Source organism: Piliocolobus tephrosceles, chromosome 3, assembly GCF_002776525.5.
Source record: "Piliocolobus tephrosceles isolate RC106 chromosome 3, ASM277652v3, whole genome shotgun sequence".
NCBI lineage: Eukaryota > Metazoa > Chordata > Mammalia > Primates > Cercopithecidae > Piliocolobus > Piliocolobus tephrosceles.
Genome location: NC_045436.1, coordinates 25,734,189 through 25,755,118, shown reverse-complemented (window position 1 = coordinate 25,755,118; position 20,930 = coordinate 25,734,189). Strand labels below are relative to the sequence as shown.

At 35.4% G+C, this 20,930-nt stretch overlaps 1 protein-coding gene across 1 annotated transcript in view; it reads right to left on the bottom strand.

The window, feature by feature from the left end:
• MARCHF1 (membrane associated ring-CH-type finger 1) overlaps window positions 1-20,930 on the bottom strand; it is an 827,429-nt gene that overhangs the window by 314,532 nt on the left and 491,967 nt on the right. The window contains exon 3 of the mRNA XM_023228476.2: window positions 6,445-6,593. Coding sequence (XP_023084244.1) covers window positions 6,445-6,555 — 111 coding nt within the window. The 5' untranslated portion in view covers window positions 6,556-6,593. The remainder of the gene's footprint in view (window positions 1-6,444; window positions 6,594-20,930) is intronic.

The window sequence follows — 20,930 nt, the reverse complement described above, 5'->3', positions numbered from 1 at the left end:
TTTTTTTTTTTTTTTTGAGATGGAGTCTCGCTCTGTCACCCAGGCTGGAGTGCAGTGGTGCGATCTCGGCTTACTACAACCTCTGCCTCCTGGGTTCAAGCGATTCACCTGCCTCAGTCTCCCAAGTAGCTGGGATTACAGGCCGCTGCCACCACTCCTGGCTAACTTTTTGTATTTTAATTACAGACGGGGTTTCACCATGTTGGCCAGGCTACTCTTGAACTCCAGGCCTCAAATGATCCTCCTGCCTCAGCCTCCCAAAGTGCTGGGACTACAGGCATGAGCCCCTGCACCCGAGTTATAGTCTTTCCACTAGTGTTGTGCAAACAACAGTATCAACTTCTCATAATGGGTGTTGCGTATAAATAACCTAAAAATTAGAAGACCTAAATTCTTATGATTTGGAGTATATTGCCTAAACTCTTAACAGTCCTATTTCATGATCTGTTTGAATAATTAAATCTGCATTGTACACACCTGAGTACAATGGGTTGTAGCTGTAATGAAACGATGGACATAAAGACTGCTTTGAAAAGTTTTATAAATGTATGTCTGATTACAAGTCATTTTTCATTTTAATTTCATATATGTGTATTACATACTTCTCCTTGAGAGTTTCTTATCTAGTTTCTCTTCTTTAATTTTTTTCTAGAGCAAGAAGCATCTCATCCTGGAATGTAATAAACAGGTTAGAAAGTGTGCTCTGACCTGATGATTATATGTTTGAAAGTGGCAACTCACCTCTATCAGACACATAGAATGACACTTTGTTCTTTTTTTCTTTGTAACTACAGTCTATTTGGAGCCTCAAAAAATCATCATTGATTATAGGAGTGTAATTCTCTCTGGAGTCATTGCTGACCATCTAAAATGACATTTTTTAAATCTTCTTGTTTTGACTTCCATGGATTTTTCAACTCTAATCCTCATAAAATGTTTCACCTTCTTACTTCTGATTCTTATGATCTCCTGTGCTCTCATTTTAAATTTAATATTGAAATTCTGATTTGATTCAGTAAATTCCTTAAGGATATAGTCGGTATAAGATGTTTTTGTTTTTAAAGAGTAAAATTGTGTTACGCTAAATTTAAAAGAGAGGTTTCTCCCCTGGCTATCATACAAGATGAGGCCACATCCCGCCCTTAGGTTACAATTGTGAGGATATGTGCTTAATAAGCATAATCTTCCAAACCCCTCAAGGTTATTATTCATTATGAAAGATTTTAAGCTCAACAAATATTTTCTGAATTTAAAATGCAGGTAGTATGAATTGCTCTACAGATTAAAAAAGGAAAAAAAAAACTACTCTTTTCAATCAGGTCAGTTACAGAGAATTCTATGTGGAAAACGACTATGAGACTAGCTATAAGTCAGTCAATGCAGAGCGGAAAATAATCTAGTAGATATGCATAATCTTAGATTATAAAGGAAATATCCTATTTGTCTTTATGCCACAGTACAACGAATTGTTATCTCATTTATAATCTTTGTGTTTAGCCAAATATGTACAATCCAAATAATGACTGTCTTCTTCCCCTTAACCTGAGAAAGGTGTGATAGAGTGGCCCTCTAGATTGAGACTGATTGGACTGTTGGATTCCCATTTTCACAAGTTATTACCTAAGTTACCTTGGACAGGTTTTAAAATTTCTCTATACCTCAGTTTCTTTATTTATAAAATGGGGGTAATTATCACACTTGCCATACCGAATTATAGTTAAGTATTAAAAATGAGATTATTTGTAAAACACTTAGAAAAGTTCTTGGAACATAATAATCAGCCACCATCATTATTATAGTCATCTTTAGATGGGGTATAATTTGCACTGGAAAGCCTCAACTGCTCTGGATGACAGCAAAATAGTAATAATAAAAACATGGGTGTATAAAATGGAAATGTAGGATAAGCAGGCTACTTACCAAAGAAGGAATGCATTTGTGATATAGGCTGGCTAAATGCTTTCAATTTCCCTATTCAGGTTATATAGAAAGACTGTATTTGTCATCATTCCTACAGATCCATTAGTCTATGTCACTGGTTTCCAGCCAAAGGTATTAGGGTAAAAGTGATGCATATCACTTCCAAACCTAAACCATATATCTCTATGATTACCCACTCCCACTGTTTCTCTTCTCTGATAAATTCAAAAGCCATATTTATAATATAATAGCAGTAGGAGAACTCTGTATTTTTTTTTGTTGGAGTGTCATATTATCTGTATCAGACTGACTGGTGAGCAAAAGCAAACCTTTGTCATGTTAAGTCTGAAATATCTGAGTTTATTTATTAAAGCTCCTATCCTTAACTTTCTATACTGATTACTAAGCTATTGCCTCTTGATCCTAAACCCATTTTTCTATATTCTACCTCAAGATCCTAAAGCTGGGAGACTTCAAACCAGATTTCTTCTTTGCCACTATGCTTTTGGTTGGGTTCGGCCAATGGTAGTCCTGAAGACAACTAGAAGTTAGGAGGAGAAAGGACTCATTCTTGTTCATTCTGTTTCTGTCAGGGTCACTCCAGGAATGTTTCTTTAGATCAGTAATGGATGTTGGGTCCAGTTTCTAAGTTTATTTTACACTTGCTGAACTATCCTTATTGCACCACCACCACCCCAAATGTATAAAAATAGAGAGGTGCATCCTCTTCAGGGGTGTGGGTCCTAGATCCACAGGATCCTACCTCTGAACCCCTGAGGTACCTGTACCTGGGGAGATGCACTCCTCCTCAGAGGACCAAGACACAGTTTTGAGGGGCTTGTCCCCTAGTCTTTCAGGTTCTAACAATTCCAGCTTCCTCCCTTTGTTACTCTTCTGCATGAGGGGTTGTTTCTTCTACAGATATTAAACTTGTGAATCTTTTTGACATGTTAGTTTTCCAATACCAGATTAAATACTTTTGCATATTATATTCTCTTTGTTAAAATTGCCTGTTTTCTTTCTGTTTTCCTGACTGTATTCCAATTTTTATACCATTGAAATACAGAAATTTGAAGACAAAGCCTATGCCACCATAGCACAAATCTAAAATATATAGTATTTCTTTAATGGTGGGACAATGGGTAGAAAGGAAAATGATTTCAAAAGTAGAAAGCCTTCTAGTTGCATAATGTTTTGTCAAAACTCTTGGTAAAACTGCTGCTTGAATTAACTAGAGAGGCAGACAGTGAGTCTGCTGGGCTGCCAATACTCAAAAGAGATTGGAAAACAAAACTTTAATAATGTATGTTGACTATTATTGGCTACATTTGTCAGGGTATTACAAGAGAAACATGAGTGGCTAGTGTGAAGGCAGATACATAGAGAAACAGAATATAGAAGTTTCCAGGACTTATTGAGCAAAATGGCTGGTTTCTTCTAAAGCCCAAATGGTAGAACATGACATTGATGAAGGCATTGAACAACAAAGGCCCACTGAAAAGTTCCATTTGTGTAGCAGACTCAAGGCAAACCCTACTGAGATCTCAGGGTATTGTAGTACTAAAATCCCATGATTCCGGAATATAACATTTAAATGTTTAAAACTTAAAATAACTCTAGGTCCCATTATCTTCCCCAAACAGGAAAAAAAAATAAGGTAATAGAGCTCTCAATAGGCACTTCAAACACAGTTAAACAGGACAATGGAAAAAGAGAAACATCTGAGAAGTCATAGCCAGAGGCTACAGGGAACTATGGACAAGGAGGATATCCCAGGGAGGTGTTCAGACCCTATTCCTGACCTCTAGATTGGGAGACTTTATAAGGTCTTTCCAGCAGGATTGTGCCTGTGATTGACATGTGTACCTGATTCTTTCTTTATCTAAGTATCACAATTTATTGTGGTTTCCCTTTTCCTATGCTTCTCTTTTATATTAGGTACAAGGGAAGTGGATTGCAAAATGCAGGTAACTTGTTCATGGGTGATTCATTTTCATCATTTGATGAGGACAATGGCTAACCAGATATCATGAATTTGTGCTGAAATTAGTGACTGAAAGAATTTGAATTGTCACTCGTGAAGAGTAATCATCTCTTTTCAGGAGATAATGGAACATGACATGAATATCTGGTGACCAGTAAGATGGACTGTGGCAGAGATGGGTTATATGCCCATTAATTCCATCTCCTTTTCCTGACCACATAGAAAGGCAGCCAGCCTCCTTTGCAGTTCTGTTGGGCCTGAAATGGAAGGATGTCCATGCATTCAAGGCTGCTCCATAATGGCCCATGCTTGATGTTCCACACAATCTCTTCCATTTCCCCTGTGACCATGTGCTTACAAAGGCAGCATCAAAAGATGGAAGGAGTCTGGATCTTTAAATCATGACTTGGCAGTGAACCTCCAAGGAGAGCTGGCCAACACACATCAGCCCATAACACAAGGAAGAAACCTCTTATTTTATATGTTAAGAAACTGAGATTTGGGGGTTATATGTTAAAGTGTATAGAGGTTACCCCTGTAACACAGCATTAGATTTAATTACTGGATTTAATGCCTTTGGTAACTTGATATATTTTTCTTTATATTAAAATTATTTGAATGCGAAGAAAATGTCATCAAGAAATTGAGATTACGAGGTGTAGCAGAAAAAGCATTGTTTTGGGAAGTCCCATTCCTAGTAACCCTTTTATATTTACTAGATAAGTGGCACTGGGAAAGTCAATTAATTTTCATGGGCCCCAGTGCATATCTGTAAAATGAAGCTGTTATTAGGTTTATTATTAGGTTACCCAATTATAGGCAGAAAGCCAGTCCAAAAATTTGCTCACAGTTTTCATGGTTTTTGATCTATGATTCCATGAAATAGGAGGTAAGCACTAAAGCACAGGAGCAGTAATTTTTTCTTACTTAAAAATGCTTGGTTATAGTACGGCACCTGACAAAGTACAGCTGTACGCATACCTATTACGTAATACTATGTTTTAGTAATGTTAACTCAGGCCCCACCGTTTTATGCTATCCAAATATAACACATAAGTCATTTCAGAGTAAGATGAGACAATGCAGATGACAATTGCAAAAGGAAATCATTCCCTAAAACGTTGAATACCCAGTAGTTCTGCACACGTCTCTCCATATCTTCAGCCCTCCCCTTACTATCTAAGGATGGGATTTAAGCAAGATCCTCACTTCTCTTTCTATGTTTTATCAAGTGAAAGTCTATTCTTTCAGATGGTTCCTCTTAATATCAAGTCACTAAGGTTAATTCAGGGTCGTCATTTCTATGTAACCGCTAAGGTCTGAATATTTGTATCCTCCCAAAATTCATGTCAAAATCCTAACCCCCAAGGCGATGATATTAGGAGGTAGAGCCTTTGGGAGGTGATAAAGTCATGAGAGTGGGGCCCTCATAAATGGTATTAGTGTCATTATAGAAGAACCCTGAGGGAGCTCATTTGTCCCTTCCACCATGTAGGGACACAGTGAGAAGGCACCATCTATGAATCAGAAAAGCAGGCCCTCACCAGACACCAAAACAGCCAGCACCTTAATCTTGGACTCCAGACGTTAGAACTGTGAGAAATAAATTTCTGCTGTTCATAAGTTACCAGTTTATGGCATTTTGTAATAGCAGCCCAAACATACTAAGATAATCAAATAATAGAAATTGCAAAATAAAACAAAATAAACAGTAAAAAGAAAAAAATCTAAATGGTTCTTTGTTCATATTTAATTGTATGTTCAACTGCTAATAAATCAGGCTAATCAAAACACTTTCATTCTTATAAAAAGGTAAAACAATAATTAAAATATATCTAATATTAGTTTAAAACCTGGAGACTGAATGGAATTTTCCTCCTTTAAATTAAAATGAAGAATGTTACAGCCAAATCTAAACAAAGACATTTAAAACTCATTTTCCTAATGAATGCTTTGTCCTAATCCCTGGAAAATGATGGCTAGTTAAAGCCCAGCATTTAAACTTATCGCAGCAAATAAAACATGAAGGAGCACATTCTTGAATTGGTCTTCAAATTATTTTTGCAATTGTGTTAATTCACAATTTGTTGTGAAAAGTATAATTTTTGATTTTATTATGGAGACATTTTTAGAAAAAATATAGAAAAATACAGAAAGTAGGATTCTGATTTTCTTTAAATCATCTTTAGATGACTGCGTACTTACTTTTCTTCAACTGATTTCATTATGCAGAATAGAATCCAAGAACATAAACTTTAATTTAAATATTTTAAGGTCACTAACATCATAAATGGATGATGTCCAAACTAATAAAAAGAAAAACAATTGTTTAATTGGAATTAAACTCTAATATTATATGTCATGAAGGTGTTTGTATTAGTTTACTAACTAACCAAATCTATATGAACATATTATATAATACAAATGCAAATACTGTTGTAAACAAGGATAACATTTAGTTATAAGGTCATCCTCCCCACATTTCTTTAGCATTCTATTTACATACAAGCCAATTTGAGGTAAAATAACTTTCCACTCACCAGTGTGGAGGTTTGTGAGGTGTCAGCCAAATCCCCTGAGATCTCGGGTGTTCGCGTGTTGTTTGGAATTCTGTGAGGGTTACGGGCTATCGCTTCACACCAGCCCAGCATTTTCTCCTTCCTCTTATCCCTTTTCAATTTCTGAAATTCTGAAAATAATTTACATTCCCTGAAACAGGTCACTTATTTTAGCTGTGTTTTGGAAAATATATATAATCAAAATTAAATCAACAATATAACAAAACACTAATGGAGACTTTTTTTTAAAACCAGGGGTTATAAGAAGGAAAAGAAGAATATGCTGTTTATTAATAATATCCTAGAGTCACAGGAGAATAGAATGAGTGCACATCTTTTCAAAGGACCTAACATCTTTTATATATCTCTTTGTGGCACTAGTAGACAATGAGAATTCCTCGTGCCAGGTTGTAAGTGTTCTTATCAGAGATCAGCTTATAACAGTAAGTTCTTACCTCGAGAAATAAGAACAGACCTGGTTCCTGATAATATCTACATATTTCTATGACATCTAAAATTTGGCATAACTTTTCAGCTAAATGTCCTACAGAAGCCAAATAAATCGAATACAGGCCAGTGATAAATATTACTCATTCTGGCAGTGCCATGATTTTCTCTCTCATAAAGTTCTGCCATCTGAAAAAAATTATTGCAAGTATAATAAATTTAGCATATGGCATCTATCACCAGTACAATCTATTCAAAGCAATAATTTAAAAAAATCCTTACTATGTCATGAGTAGAAATATTCCACAACTCTTTCTAGATTTCTAGAACTTCTTATTTGGGGGAATGTTTTGTCTCTGAAAAAGTCATATCAACAATGACTTTTAACATAATGGAGAAACATTGCTTCCCTTGTAAAGTTTTACAGCCTACTTTTCCAATCCACCACCCTCAGTAATTAGAAATAGTTTATTGCAGGTCTTTAGTTAAATGCATTACACTGTCAATTAAATATCAAAAATAATGTGCAGTAATTATTTTTCACAGCATCCAAAGCAATTAGCAATCTGGTCGTTTGTAACATTTCAGAGATTCAGAACTGCACATTTCATAGCACTAAGAAAAGTAACATAAAGAACGGTGCGCTAACAGATTGATGAGTTATTATTCTAAATGACAAAATACTCAAGTTAAATGCATCTGAACAATGTAAATAGGAAAGTGATAAAAAAGATCTTTTATTAAAAATGTCTAAGATACTCAACAGAATGGATTTCTTAATAAGACCAGCAATCTAATATGAGTGACTCATTCAATTGAGGTACAGAGAAATGATAAAGGGAACTTGAAAACAATTGTTTGAATGAACAACAAATTATTAGTGCTTGGCCTTTCAAACACATTGCTTCAGATTTACGTAAAATTTGTGATCTATTCAATACAAAATCTGCATACTTAATTTGCACTCTACAGAAAGTAAATATTTCCTCATTCCCAGTAACACTATCTTGGTTACTCATCAGCTTTTAATTGCATTTCTTGAAGTGTGCTAAGAGTAAATGAAAATGAGGATCTTTATTCAAAGGCAAGGAGTGAAATGATACATAATGACCAAAACAGTTTAATCAAGTATAAACAAATGTTCTACTTCTAAATCATTTACTATTTTTTTTTCAATTTTAACTCTATAATTAAATATCACTTTAGTACCTATAATAAAATGCTAAATTCATTCATGAATGAAGAACATAATCGTGTGGCCCACAAAATTATGACACCATCAGTATCCATTCTGAGATGTGTTTGTAAAGGTAGCCAACTTTTATTTTCCATTCAGATTCTTTTTGATGCTGTGGTGGTAGTAGCTTTGTCATTCCTTATTCAGTCAATATTAATCCATAAATATTTATGGAGTCCCTACTATATTTTAGGTGCTGAAGCAGGAATAGTAGTCATAAGAAGAGGATAACTTTCATTTTTGATGTGATTTCGGTTCAGTGCAGCGATCTATTCTAGAGAATTTTAAAGTCCATGGACCACTGGGATCTTTCTGATCTCTAATTTTTAGATTTGTACGCTTACTTGCACAACTCTAAGGTAACTGCCTGCTCCCCCTCATCATGTCTTCCTTGAAGCTGGCCTGTGAAAATCAACTTTTTGAACTGTTTTGCTGGACAGCTGTCGACAAATCATCATGACAAAAGCTATAAACTTTTGGCTACACCTGCTGAAGTATTATAATAAAATGCCAATAGCATTCTAGCTTTCTATTGCATATAACTGTCATTATCTTATTTTAGGATTATTAGCTAGGCTAAATAATTCAGAAAGTTAAAACACATACTTTTAATATAAATAATATGTTAATAATCATTAACTACTATATCCATGGACATTGTACAGACTATTTTAAGAAAGCAGACAAGAAACAATATACATTGCTATGGACTGGAAAGTTTATAATTTAGTTTGAACTTATAGGAATGTTTATAAAGACAGTTAAGTGTGTGAAATGAGAGAGAGCAATCTAACTACACAGCTTCACTTCAGCTTTTTATTACATTAATGTAGAATCTATGGAAACAATAAAAATATCTGTGATGGTTGCATTTCTATATCTGGACATTCATTTCACGTCCAAGAGATAAATTTTGTTTAATGACTTACTCTAAATAATATGCATCTTCTGAGTTGTCAGTTATGTTAGAATCACAGCATCATCTCCTGGAGAAGTCAATGTTTTAATAGCCTCAAAAGGGGCTGGGCATCATGGTTCATGCCTGTAATCCCAGCACTTTGGGAGGCCGAGGTGGGCGGATCACTTGAGCTCAAAGGTTTGAGACCAGACTGGTCAACATGGTGAAGCCCTGTGTCTACTAAAAATACAAAAAATTAGCCAGGCGTGGTGGCGTGTGCCTGTAGTCTCAGTTAGTACTCAGGAGGCTGGGGCAGGAGAATTGCTTGAACCTGGGAGGTGGAGGTTGCAGTGAGCTGAGATGGCACCACTGACTCCAGCCTGGGTGACAGAACAGGACTCTGTCTCAATAAACAAACAAACAAACAAACAAACAAACAAGAAGACTCAAAAGCAGCAGCATGAGTATAGGTGCAAATCAGAAGGGGGAGAGAGAGAGAGAGAGAAATAAGGAGAGACCATTGCGTTACCCCTTAAATTCCTGCTGGTAAGGGAGTGTTATAATTGCCCAATAACAATATGTTATTTTCTGTTATCACGAAACGCTTAGAGTTTGGATCACATTTCAAAAATATTTTCTTTTTTGCATTACTGATGCTAAAATAGATTCTAAAAATAGTTTAGGTGAGTTGAGAGAAATGAATTGAAATGTTGATTGCTGAGCCTCTGTAGACCAGCCTTCTTCCTACACAGGTCTGGAGTACTCATCATATTTTTAGGTGTAAGAATGTGCTGTCAGCCAGAAGGGTAGGCAAATTATAAGCATTTATAATTAACCCCAAAGCACTTTAAAATGTAAGTATCATTAGTAATATATCAAAATTGGAAAGTGGTCATTAAGCACTCATGTTAATTGCTATCTAGTCATTGAACCAAGCTAATATGAGATGTAGCAATGAGCAACTTATATAATGATCACAGGAAATTGAGATTTAACTAAGCTTAATTTTTAATATGCTACTTGAAGCAGATATTTAATTTAATAAATAGTAGCACAGTGCATTCTCTGTGAACTACATTGACAACAAATTAATATTAGGAAAAAATTCAAAGCAATTGGGTACATCTTATGGATAATAATTTACTTTTAATTCAGGAAACATCCAGTGAACATTTTTTTTGTGCCAGACACCGTGCTTGGAACCTTTGGTACAGAGAGACAAAAGACCCAGAGCTTACAATCAGGAAGGGAAACAGAGAAGAAACCCAATTTTTGTAAGACGGTGTGATAAGAGCTATGATAGCAGTACACTGAGCACTATGAAAGAGTTGAGAAAAGACATTTAACTTAGCATGAGATGCAGGGAATGGCTTATTTTGGAAGACTTTCCAAAGAAAGTTAACAATTACAAGTAATTTACATGAAAGTTAAAATTGTTACTATTCTAAAGGCTTCTGTCACTACAAGCTGTTTGCACAACTCCAGGAGGGACATCATCCACATTGCAATCCATGTAAATGGCACTGTACTCCGAGGAATGCTTTCCACATTAAACACCATGAGAATGGTACGCCTAGAATTGTGCAACCTGGCAGCCCTGCTGGACTGATTTCTCCAAGTGAAGCTTATTATACTCACTTTGTTTTACCCCAAGGCTAGTGTAATTTAATCTTAAACTCAGAGATTTGTTTGCCACAGGAAAATGCAGTTGCCTACTTCTATTTATCTCTCTGTCTCCTCAACTACTTCCTTCCTCAAATTTGCCTATTCCATATCTTATCTAGTTGTGCAGTTACGACTGAGCTAAATGCTCCCTCTCTTCACCACATGCATAGAACTGAGAGAGTGCCCACCTTTCCCATTCTCAAATTTGAGACTTGAGAATGGTCTTGTCTAAGAATGTTAAGGGCTTTTAAATGGAACATTTTAGAGATTTTGTGTATTTGTTTAGCTAATGTGTCATTAAGAAACTTAAGTATCAACTATTAGCCCGTCACCTAAATAATAATAAAGTTCAATTTCCATTATGAAAGGAACAACTTGCAATTAAGAGAAGTGAAAATGTGTGAGCCTGTGTGTGTTCCAATAGTAACTCATTATATATTGAGCAAACTCGAACATTCATGCCTGTCACTCACATTTGCTGCTGCTGGGGACCTCTGAGTGGATGTTTTCACGTGCTCAAACACAGTCCTCACACATGAATTGTTCCTAACGACTTGCGGTGCCAATGAACACTAAGGACTTCTTCTCGGGTTGAATTCTGCAAGAACAGATTACTGTATATGATACATTTATTGCTATGTAATGGAGATGTGTCCTGGGGGTCTTTTTAATTTCTTACTCTTAATTTCTGAGTAGGATGTTAAGTTTCTCAAATGGAGGGAGAGGTTCATAGTTGTATTCTAAGATGTGGAAGAGCAACTGAAATAGAATCCAATAAGTAATTGTTGATCACACAATGAACAAGAAGGTAAAGAGGAGTTCTTTTCTGAACAATCATGACTTGCAGTGAAGGCTTAAATTCTTTGGTGCTTTTAGCTTAGACTATTTGAAATATATATTTAGTATAGAGATTTCTTTAAAAAAAATTGCCTCTACCTTGCAATTACTTTTAAAAACCACTAACCTTTCTATGAAGTCAGATAAGCTACCCTCACCTTGTAAGTGGTATGATGGTGACTGAAGAAATGGCACAATACAAGGAAGTAGGGCTCTCATTCTCTCCTCTATTGAGGCAATGCAGAGAGAAAAGCTTTTTTTTTTTTTTTTGAAATGGAGTTCTTGTTCCTCAGGTTGAGTGCAATGACATGATCTCAGCTCACTGCAACTTCTGCCTCCCAGGTTCAAGCGATTCTCCTGCCTCAGCCTCCCAAATTGCTGGGATTACAGGTGCCTGCCACCACGCCCAGCTAATTTTTTGGATTTTTAGTAGAGATAGGGTTTCACCATGTTGGCCAGGCTAGTCTTGAACTCCTAACCTCAGATGATCTACCTGCCTTGGCCTCCCAAAGTGCTGGGATTACAGGTGTAAGCCACCATGCCCGGTCAAGAAAAGCTTTTTGAAAAGACAGTACTGGTAGCAATATAAGCCATTGTCCTAGAGATCCTCAGGAACAGGAAGGAGGGGTTTCTAGGTAGGTAACTTTGGAGAAACTATAACAGTAGTGACTCTTCCAATCCTAATTATACTAAGAGATGTAAGTGACCCCAAAGAGAGAATGAAACTCCCACATAAACAGTTACACCCAGAGATGGGGCAGTTGGTATTCTTTAGTGATGACTGAAAACTTTCCTTATAGAATTGACTGTATTAGTGTGGAACTCAGCACACAGCTTGGGCCAATCTTGCAGACATAAAAATGAAATGTAGAGACTTCCAGTTTAAGCTCTGACATGTAAAGACTTTGGAAGTCATAACTCCCATTCTTATAAAATGAGAAAGCTGCATAAAAACTGAAAATAATTTTACTTGGACCCATTAGAGAATTGAAGTTGCAGAACAAACCACCACTCCCAAAATATGGAGAGAGGAAAATATAGAGAATTATGGTAGATTTCAGAATACCTGGGGGAAATTTGATGGAGCCCTAACTGGGTGGAAATTCTTAAGATGTATCTTCGATATATTATTGGAGACAGTGGGGATTAGGTTGAAAGTGAGCACTTCCGGGAGGTTGCATTATTAGTGGGGACTCTACACTTTCCTGGGTTTTACTGCTAGGTAACTTATCTGTATTTCATGAGAATATCTGAGAAAGATACAATGGTGGCACTAGCAGGGGAAAAGGACAAGTAAACACTGTGAAATATCCCACACGGTCTTATATAAAAGGTTTATTCTCCAAGGGAAAATATCTTGCAGAGGTTTGCTAACCCACCAGAATAAGGGTCATTTCATCCACTCCAGGCTTTTCTACTCTTTCTGCCCTGTCTATGGTGGGGAGGGACGCTAAGAAACACTTGTGAAGGCCACAGCCCAGAATTACAGGCTCACTAAGAGACTTTGATTGAATCATAAAGTTATAGAATACTTCCCCTGTGCTGTACCTTACCATGATACCAACAAGGCTTAAGGTAAAACAGTGATGTATAGCTTGAAGAACTGCAGGATGCACACTCTTTGTGGAGAGGTACTTTGGGAGCCCAAAGGCAACAGGATAGACAAATACTAGGGCACTACAAGAATTCTATAGCTAGAGTAAACATTAAATACAGCCCAACTTCTAGCCGGAATAACACAGAAACTCCCATTACCTCAGTTTCTATTGCCTCATGTATCATGTTTAGCTTTCCACAACGACAAAAAAAATTACAAAGCATGCCAGAAAGCAGGCAAAAACAGTGAAAAGATATATTAAAAAAGCACTAGAACCAAATCAAATATGACACAGATAATAGCTCAAGGTATTTAAAACATATATGATTGATACGTTAAGGGCTATATTGGAAAAAGGAGACAACATCAGGAACAAATGGGGAATGTTAGCTGAGAGAAGGAAGCTCTAAGAAAGTATCCACAAATGGCTAGAAACCAAAACATTGTAACGATAATGAAGAATACCTTTGGTGGGCTCATCAATAGTCTGGAAGTGCCCAAGAAAGGTGTCAATGAGTTTGATGACAGAGAAACTTCAGAACTGAAATGCAAAGAGAACAAAGAATGGAAAAAAGAAAACACAGAACATCCAAGAACTGTGGTATAATTTTTAAATTTGTAACATATGTATAACCAGAATACCAGAAGAAGAAAAAAGAGATAATAGAGCAAAAGAAATGTTTTAGGATACAAGGTTAATATAGAAAATCAACTGCTTTCCTGTATACCTTTCCTTATACCTATATATAATCAATGCACAATTAAAATTTGAATTTAATAGGTTAATACTTTTTAACAGCATCAAATATTATCTAGGTATAAATATAATTTTACAGGGTTTATATAAAAAACTGTAAAACTCTGATTTAAAAAATCAAAGAAAATCTAAATAATAGCAGAGACATTCTGTTCACGGATGGGAAGACTCAACTTTGTTAACACATTAATTCTTCCCAACTTGAGCTGTACATTTCATGCAATCTGAATCAAAATCTGAGGAAGGTATTTTATAGATAGTGACTTCTAAAGTCACTAAACTTCTAAACTTCTTCTAAACTTCTTCTAAAGTTTACACAGAAAGGCAAAATACCTACACTAGTCCACACAATGCTGAAGAAAAACAAAGTTGGAGAACTCACACTACCCAGTTCCAAATTTACTATAAAGTTATAGTAATCAAGACAGTGTGATATTGGAAAAAGAGTAAATACATAAGACAATAAAATGTAATAGAGATTTTAGAAATAGACTCATGAATAGAGTCAACTCATCTTTGATGAAGGACCAGAATCAATTCAAGAGAAAGACTAACCTTTTCAATCAATGGTTCTGGAACAATTGGACATCCATACGCAAAAAAAAAAAAAAAAAAAAAAAAAAAAAAAGACTCTAGACACAGATCTTATACTTTTCACAAAAGTTAACTAAAAATGAATCATAAACTTAAATGTAAACACAAAACTGTAAACCTCTACAAGGAAACAGAAAATGTGGGTGACCTTGGGTTTCACAATGAGGTGGTAGATGCAACACTAAAATAATGATTCATGAAATAAAAAATGTTGATAAGTTGGAATTTATTACAATTATCAATGTATACTTTATAAAAGACTCTTAAGAGAATTAAAAGGCAAGCCACAGACTGGAAAAAATATTTGCAAAATGCATATTGAATAAAGGACTTGCATTCCAAACATACAAAGAACTCTTAAAGCTCAACAATTAGAAAGTGAAGTACCCAATAAAAATAAGCAAATGATCTGAATAGACGTTTCAATAAAGAAGATGTACAGATGGATACCAAGCATACAAAAAGATGCTCAACATTATATGTTATTAAGGAATTGCAAATTAAAACAACAATGAGATGCCACTACATACCTATTAAAGTGGATAAAATGCAACAAACTGATAATACCAAATACTGACAAGGATGCCAAGCAACAGGTATTCTTTTCCATTACTTGTGGGAATACAAAATAGTACAGCCATCTTAGAAGACAATTTGGTAGTTTACTAATGAAGTTAAACATAATCTTATCATACAATCCAGCAACTGCACTTATAGCTATTTACCCAATTGATTTTTAAAACATATGTCTCACAAAAACATGCACACATATGTTTATAGCAGTTTTATTCACAATCACCAAAAACTGGAAGCAACAAACATGCCCTTCAATAGGTGAATGGATAAATAAATTGTGGTACATTCATACAGTATTATATTATTCAGTAATTAAAGGAAATTACCTATCAAACCATAAAAAGTCATGGATGAATATTAAATGCATATTGCTATATTTAAAAAACCAAACTGAACAGGGCTACTTTCTGTATGATTCCAATTATATAGCATTCTAGAAAAGATAATGCTATAGCAGCAGTAAAATGATTAGTGGAGGGCAGTGAAACTATTTAATATGATGCTTTAGTGGTGGATATATTACCCTTTGAATTTGTGAAAATCTTACAGAACCTCACAGCACAAAGTGTAAACCTTAATGTATGAAAATTAAAACATATCATTTCGGAGTTCAGGGATCCCAGGACAGAAAGCAGGCTGTGAAAAATACAATCTACATATATTACAAATTATAGAAGCACCTCACTGAAGATGGTGAGGAAAAATGTGCTGACCGAAGCTAAGTACCTTTAGAAAGGAGTGCAGTCTGAAAGGTTAAAGGTAAAATACATTGTACATAAGCACTGTGCTCTAGTTCATAACATGGTCCCCAGTGGAAGTATGACTTAGCAACTCTGACAGTGCTATAAATACATATGAGAACTGAACAATTAGATAGAGGTTTGGCAGATAGCAGATGACCAGGTTTTTGATTGCTGGGGTGGGAGTTTGCAGATAAGCAAGTGGAAAAGTATATGCTATGTAATAATGGGTCAGAGTTGGAGACATTAATATGACCTCATATTTAGTTTAATATGGATAAATGTGATTACATAACATGTTTATACAGTTAGGTTAGTATACATTCATATATCTCACTACTCTGTCACTTGACAGGTCCTGGAAACAATGATACCCTAGTGGCAACAAATATGCCAAGTGCCCCGATTTTGGTTTTTAATATTATTCTCCAGTAAAAGGAACCAGGGTTGCTTTAATAAATGGCTGATTCTAGGGCTAGGGTAGGAAAAACAAGGGATGAGCCTGGAGAAACTTGCAGCACTAGAAAGTAAGGAAATGCTTAAAAACAAGACACAAACCAAACACAATTTGGGGAATGTATTAAAGAGACACAGAAGCCAAACAAAATAGCTCCACAATGATCAAAGGTGACACAATATGGGCAACAAAATAAAGTAGTAACAGAGTATGACCCAAAGTTTAACATAAACATCCACAAGTCTATATTGATATAATGAATGATTGAATAAAGAAATAAATGGAGGAGAAAGACAGTCTCTTGTACAGAATTGTCATTTCTCTGTTCAAAAGTGGAGGAGAAACATATAACCTCTCACACCATTGTGAACTGTACATAGAAACTTCCTTCAGAAGAGTACAATATGAAAAGATAGAAAAGTTCTGGATATTAGCCCTTTGTCAGATGAGTAGATTGCAAAAATTTTCTCCCATTCTGTAGGTTGCCTGTTCACTCTGATGGTAGTTTCTTTTGCTGTGCAGAAGCTCTTCAGTTTAATTAGATACCATTTGTCAATTTTGACTTTTGTTGCCGTTGCTTTTGGTGTTTTAGACATGAAGTCCTTGCCCATGCCTATGTCCTGAATGGTATTACCTAGGTTTTCTTCTAGGGTTTTTATGGTATTAGGTCTAACATTTAAGTCTCTAATCCATCTTGAATTAATTTTCGTATAAGGAGTAAGGAAAGGATCCAGTTTCAGCTTTCTACTTATGGCTAGCCAGTTTTCCCAGCACCATTTATTAAATAGGGAATCCTTTCCCCATTTCTTGTTTTTGTCAGGTTTGTCAAAGATCAGATGGCTGTAGATGTGTGGCATTATTTCTGAGGACTCTGTTCTGTTCCATTGGTCTATATCTCTGTTTTGGTACCAGTACCATGCTGTTTTGGTTACTGTAATCTTGTAGTATAGTTTGAAGTCAGGTAGCGTGACACCTCCAGCTTTGTCCTTTTGACTTAGGATTGTCTTGGCAATGCAGGCTCTTTTTTGGTTCCATATGAACTTTAAAGCAGTTTTTTTCCAATTCTGTGAAGAAACTCATTGGTAGCTTGATGGGGATGGCATTGAATCTATAAATGACCTTGGGCAGTATGGCCATTTTCATGATATTGATTCTTCCTATCCATGAGCATGGTATGTTCTTCCATTTGTTTGTGTCCTCTTTTATTTCACTGAGCAGTGGTTTGTAGTTCTCCTTGAAGAGGTCCTTTACATCCCTTGTAAGTTGGATTCCTAGGTATTTTATTCTCTTTGAAGCAATTGTGAATGGAAGTTCATTCATGATTTGGCTCTCTGTTTGTCTGTTACCAGTGTATAAGAATGCTTGTGATTTTTGCACATTAATTTTGTGTCCTGAGACTTTGCTGAAGTTGCTTATCAGCTTAAGGAGATTTTGGGCTGAGATGATGGGGTTTTCTAAATATACAATCACATCATCTGCAAACAGGGACAATTTGACTTCTTCTTTTCCTAACTGAATACCCTTGATTTCTTTCTCTTGCCTGATTGCCCTAGCCAGAACTTCCAACACTATGTTGAATAGGAGTGGTGAGAGAGGGCATCCCTGTCTTGTGCCAGTTTTCAAAGGGAATGCTTCCAGTTTTTGCCCATTCAGTATGATATTGGCTGTGGGTTTGTTATAAATAGCTCTTATTATTTTGAGATACGTTCCATCAATACCTACTTTATTGAGAGCTTTTAGCATGAAGGGCTGTTGAATCCAGAACCCACAAAGAGCTCAAACAAATTTACAAGAAAAAAACAAACAACTCCATCAAAAAGTGGGCAAAGGATATGAACAGACATTTCTCAAAAGAAGACATTCATACAGCCAACAGACACAGAAAAAACAAACAGAAAAAATGCTCATCATCACTCGCCATCAGAGAAATGCAAATCAAAACCGCAATGAGATACCATCTCACACCAGTTAGAATGGCAGTCATTAAGAGGTCAGGAAACAACAGGTGCTGGAGAGGATGTGGAGAAATAGGACGAGTTTTACACTGTTGGTGGGATTGTAAACTAGTTCAACCATTATGGAAAACAGTATGGCGATTACTCAAGGATCTAGAACTAGAAGTACCATATGACCCAGCCATCCCATTACTGGGTGTATACCCAAAGGATTATAAATCATGCTGCCATAAAGACACGTGCACACGTATGTTCATTGCGGCTCTATTCACAATAGCAAAGACTTGGAATCAACCAAAATGTCCATCAGTGACAGACTGGATTAAGAAAATGTGGCACATATACACCATGGAATACTATGCAGCCATAAAAAAGGATGAGTTTGTGTCCTTTGTAGGGACATTAATGCAGCTGGAAACCATCATTCTTAGCAAACTATTGCAAGAACAGAAAACCAAACACCGCATGTTCTCACTCATAGGTGGGAATTGAACAATGAGATCACCTGGACTTGGGAAAGGGAACATCACACACCAGGGCCTATTACGGGGAGGAGGAAGAGGGGAGGGATTGCATTGGGAGTTATACCTGATGTAAATGACGAGTTGATGGGTGCCGACGAGTTGATGGGTGCAGCACACCAACTTGGCACAAGTGTACATATGTAACAAACCTGCACATTATGCACATGTACCCTAGGACTTAAAGTATAATAATAATAATTTAAAAAAAGTAACTTTATAGTAGAGAAACCTGAAAAACATACCTTAGCCAGGTGATCAAAATAATATACTGACTTAAGATGTGTTGGAAATGGTACTTTACCTCTATGATTTCCCTCTTAAAAACATGTAACTCCAGTCTAATCATCAGAAAAAAAAAATCAGAACAATTTCAATTGAGGAATATTCTACAACAAACCTGATCAATAATCCTCAAAACTGTCAAGGACATGAAAAACAAGGAAAGTCTAAGAAACTGTTACATACAGCTAAGTGGAACCCAAGGAGACCTGAAAACTAAATGTAATGCAACCTACATGGGATGCTGGTAAAAATTGGATAAAATGAAGAAAATATGGATGAAGTTTGCACTTTGCTTAATAATAACATGCTAATATCAATTCACTAATTGTAATAAATGTGCCACATCACAGTAAGCTGTTAATAATAGGAGAAATTGGGTGTCGAGTATATGGGAACTCCTTGTAATAGGTTTGCAATTTTCTAAAATTGTTCTAAAATTTAAAAAATATTATTTTAAAATGTTAATTATATTTTCAGGTCTGTGAAAACTACATATTTCAATATAGAGTTCTAAGCAATAACCTGTAGAAGAGTTTGTATGTCTAAAGGCTAACTGGTGATTTAATAACACTAACAAATTTTTCCAAATTATATGGTTCAGGCATTTATTGTAAGGAAACGTAACAGATAAAGTTAGAAATTTTGAGTGGAGTTATTTTTTACTTTCTTAAGAAAAATAAATAAATAACTATGGGAGACTGGAAGAAAAACATGTATCACTGATTTAGGACGAAAAAATGAAGTAAAAGTTGTTTCATTACTCAAAAGTAATTAACTCTGGACTTAAAATAAGCCAGCTTGCACTCCCATCTCTCTTTAAATGAGGGAATTTGGTATGAAAATACAAATCACAGAATTTTAAGCAATGCCTTAAGAATATGTTTTGCTATGTGTATCAGACACACATACTTTCTCCCGATTCCCTTTCTCAAAGGCACGAAACTATGAGTGTATAAGAAGGGGAAAGAAAAAGAAGCTTGGGTTTCTTGAGTAGCTCTTTATGAACACACTTAACGGTGTCTGAATAAAATATGGGTTTACAGGTTTTTCCAGTGTGAAACATCTTTTGAGTATAACAAGTTTAGCAAAGACACTTGACATAATAGTAAGTTTACTTTTTCACATAGATTTATTAAGAAACTGTACTGCCATGTGGATTTAAGTTCTGATTGTAATAACTTTGTAATCCATCCCAGGGATTTATAGCCTGCATCTTAAAAGCCATTGGAATGACTAGACATTTTGCATAAAAATCTCTAATATACAGTTTTTACTAGCCACATGGAGTCTGAAAAAAATGGCTTCCAGGAAGATCAGTTTTATGTCTGTCATGCTGTCTGAGTTGATTTCAAGAAGATCGCATCACTCATTACCTATCAAATGTGGACGAAAGATCCATGCCTTTACAACAGATAGGCATGACTGATATTTAATATAAATATTTTACATACATTTTATTGTTTCACTTAAAAGCACAACAGCTGGAGCAGGGGCATTTTATTATTTAATATAATATAACATCTAAGTAGTTAACATATGAAAATATAAATAAATACTTGCCTGAATGTCTAGGTTTATTTTGGGGATTTCAATCATTTATATGAACATAGTTTTTCTGATAAATTTTGCAAAACTCTAAAGATTAAAAAATGTCATGTACAATTTTTCCTTCTGTTTCTGCCCTTGTTAAGGTAATATGGATCTCCATTTCTTTCCTTTCCCATATTAACAGCTAAAATTTCTAATACTTTCTTACAACCAAAGAGATATTTTTATCTCTTGACACTGTAACCCTTCTCAAAGAGTTATATATTTTCTTCTTGACTTTGGTCTCTAGGGAACTCTGAAATCAATTAAAAACATAATTTAATGTTTTTTTTTAATGTTTCCAGCATTTATGTT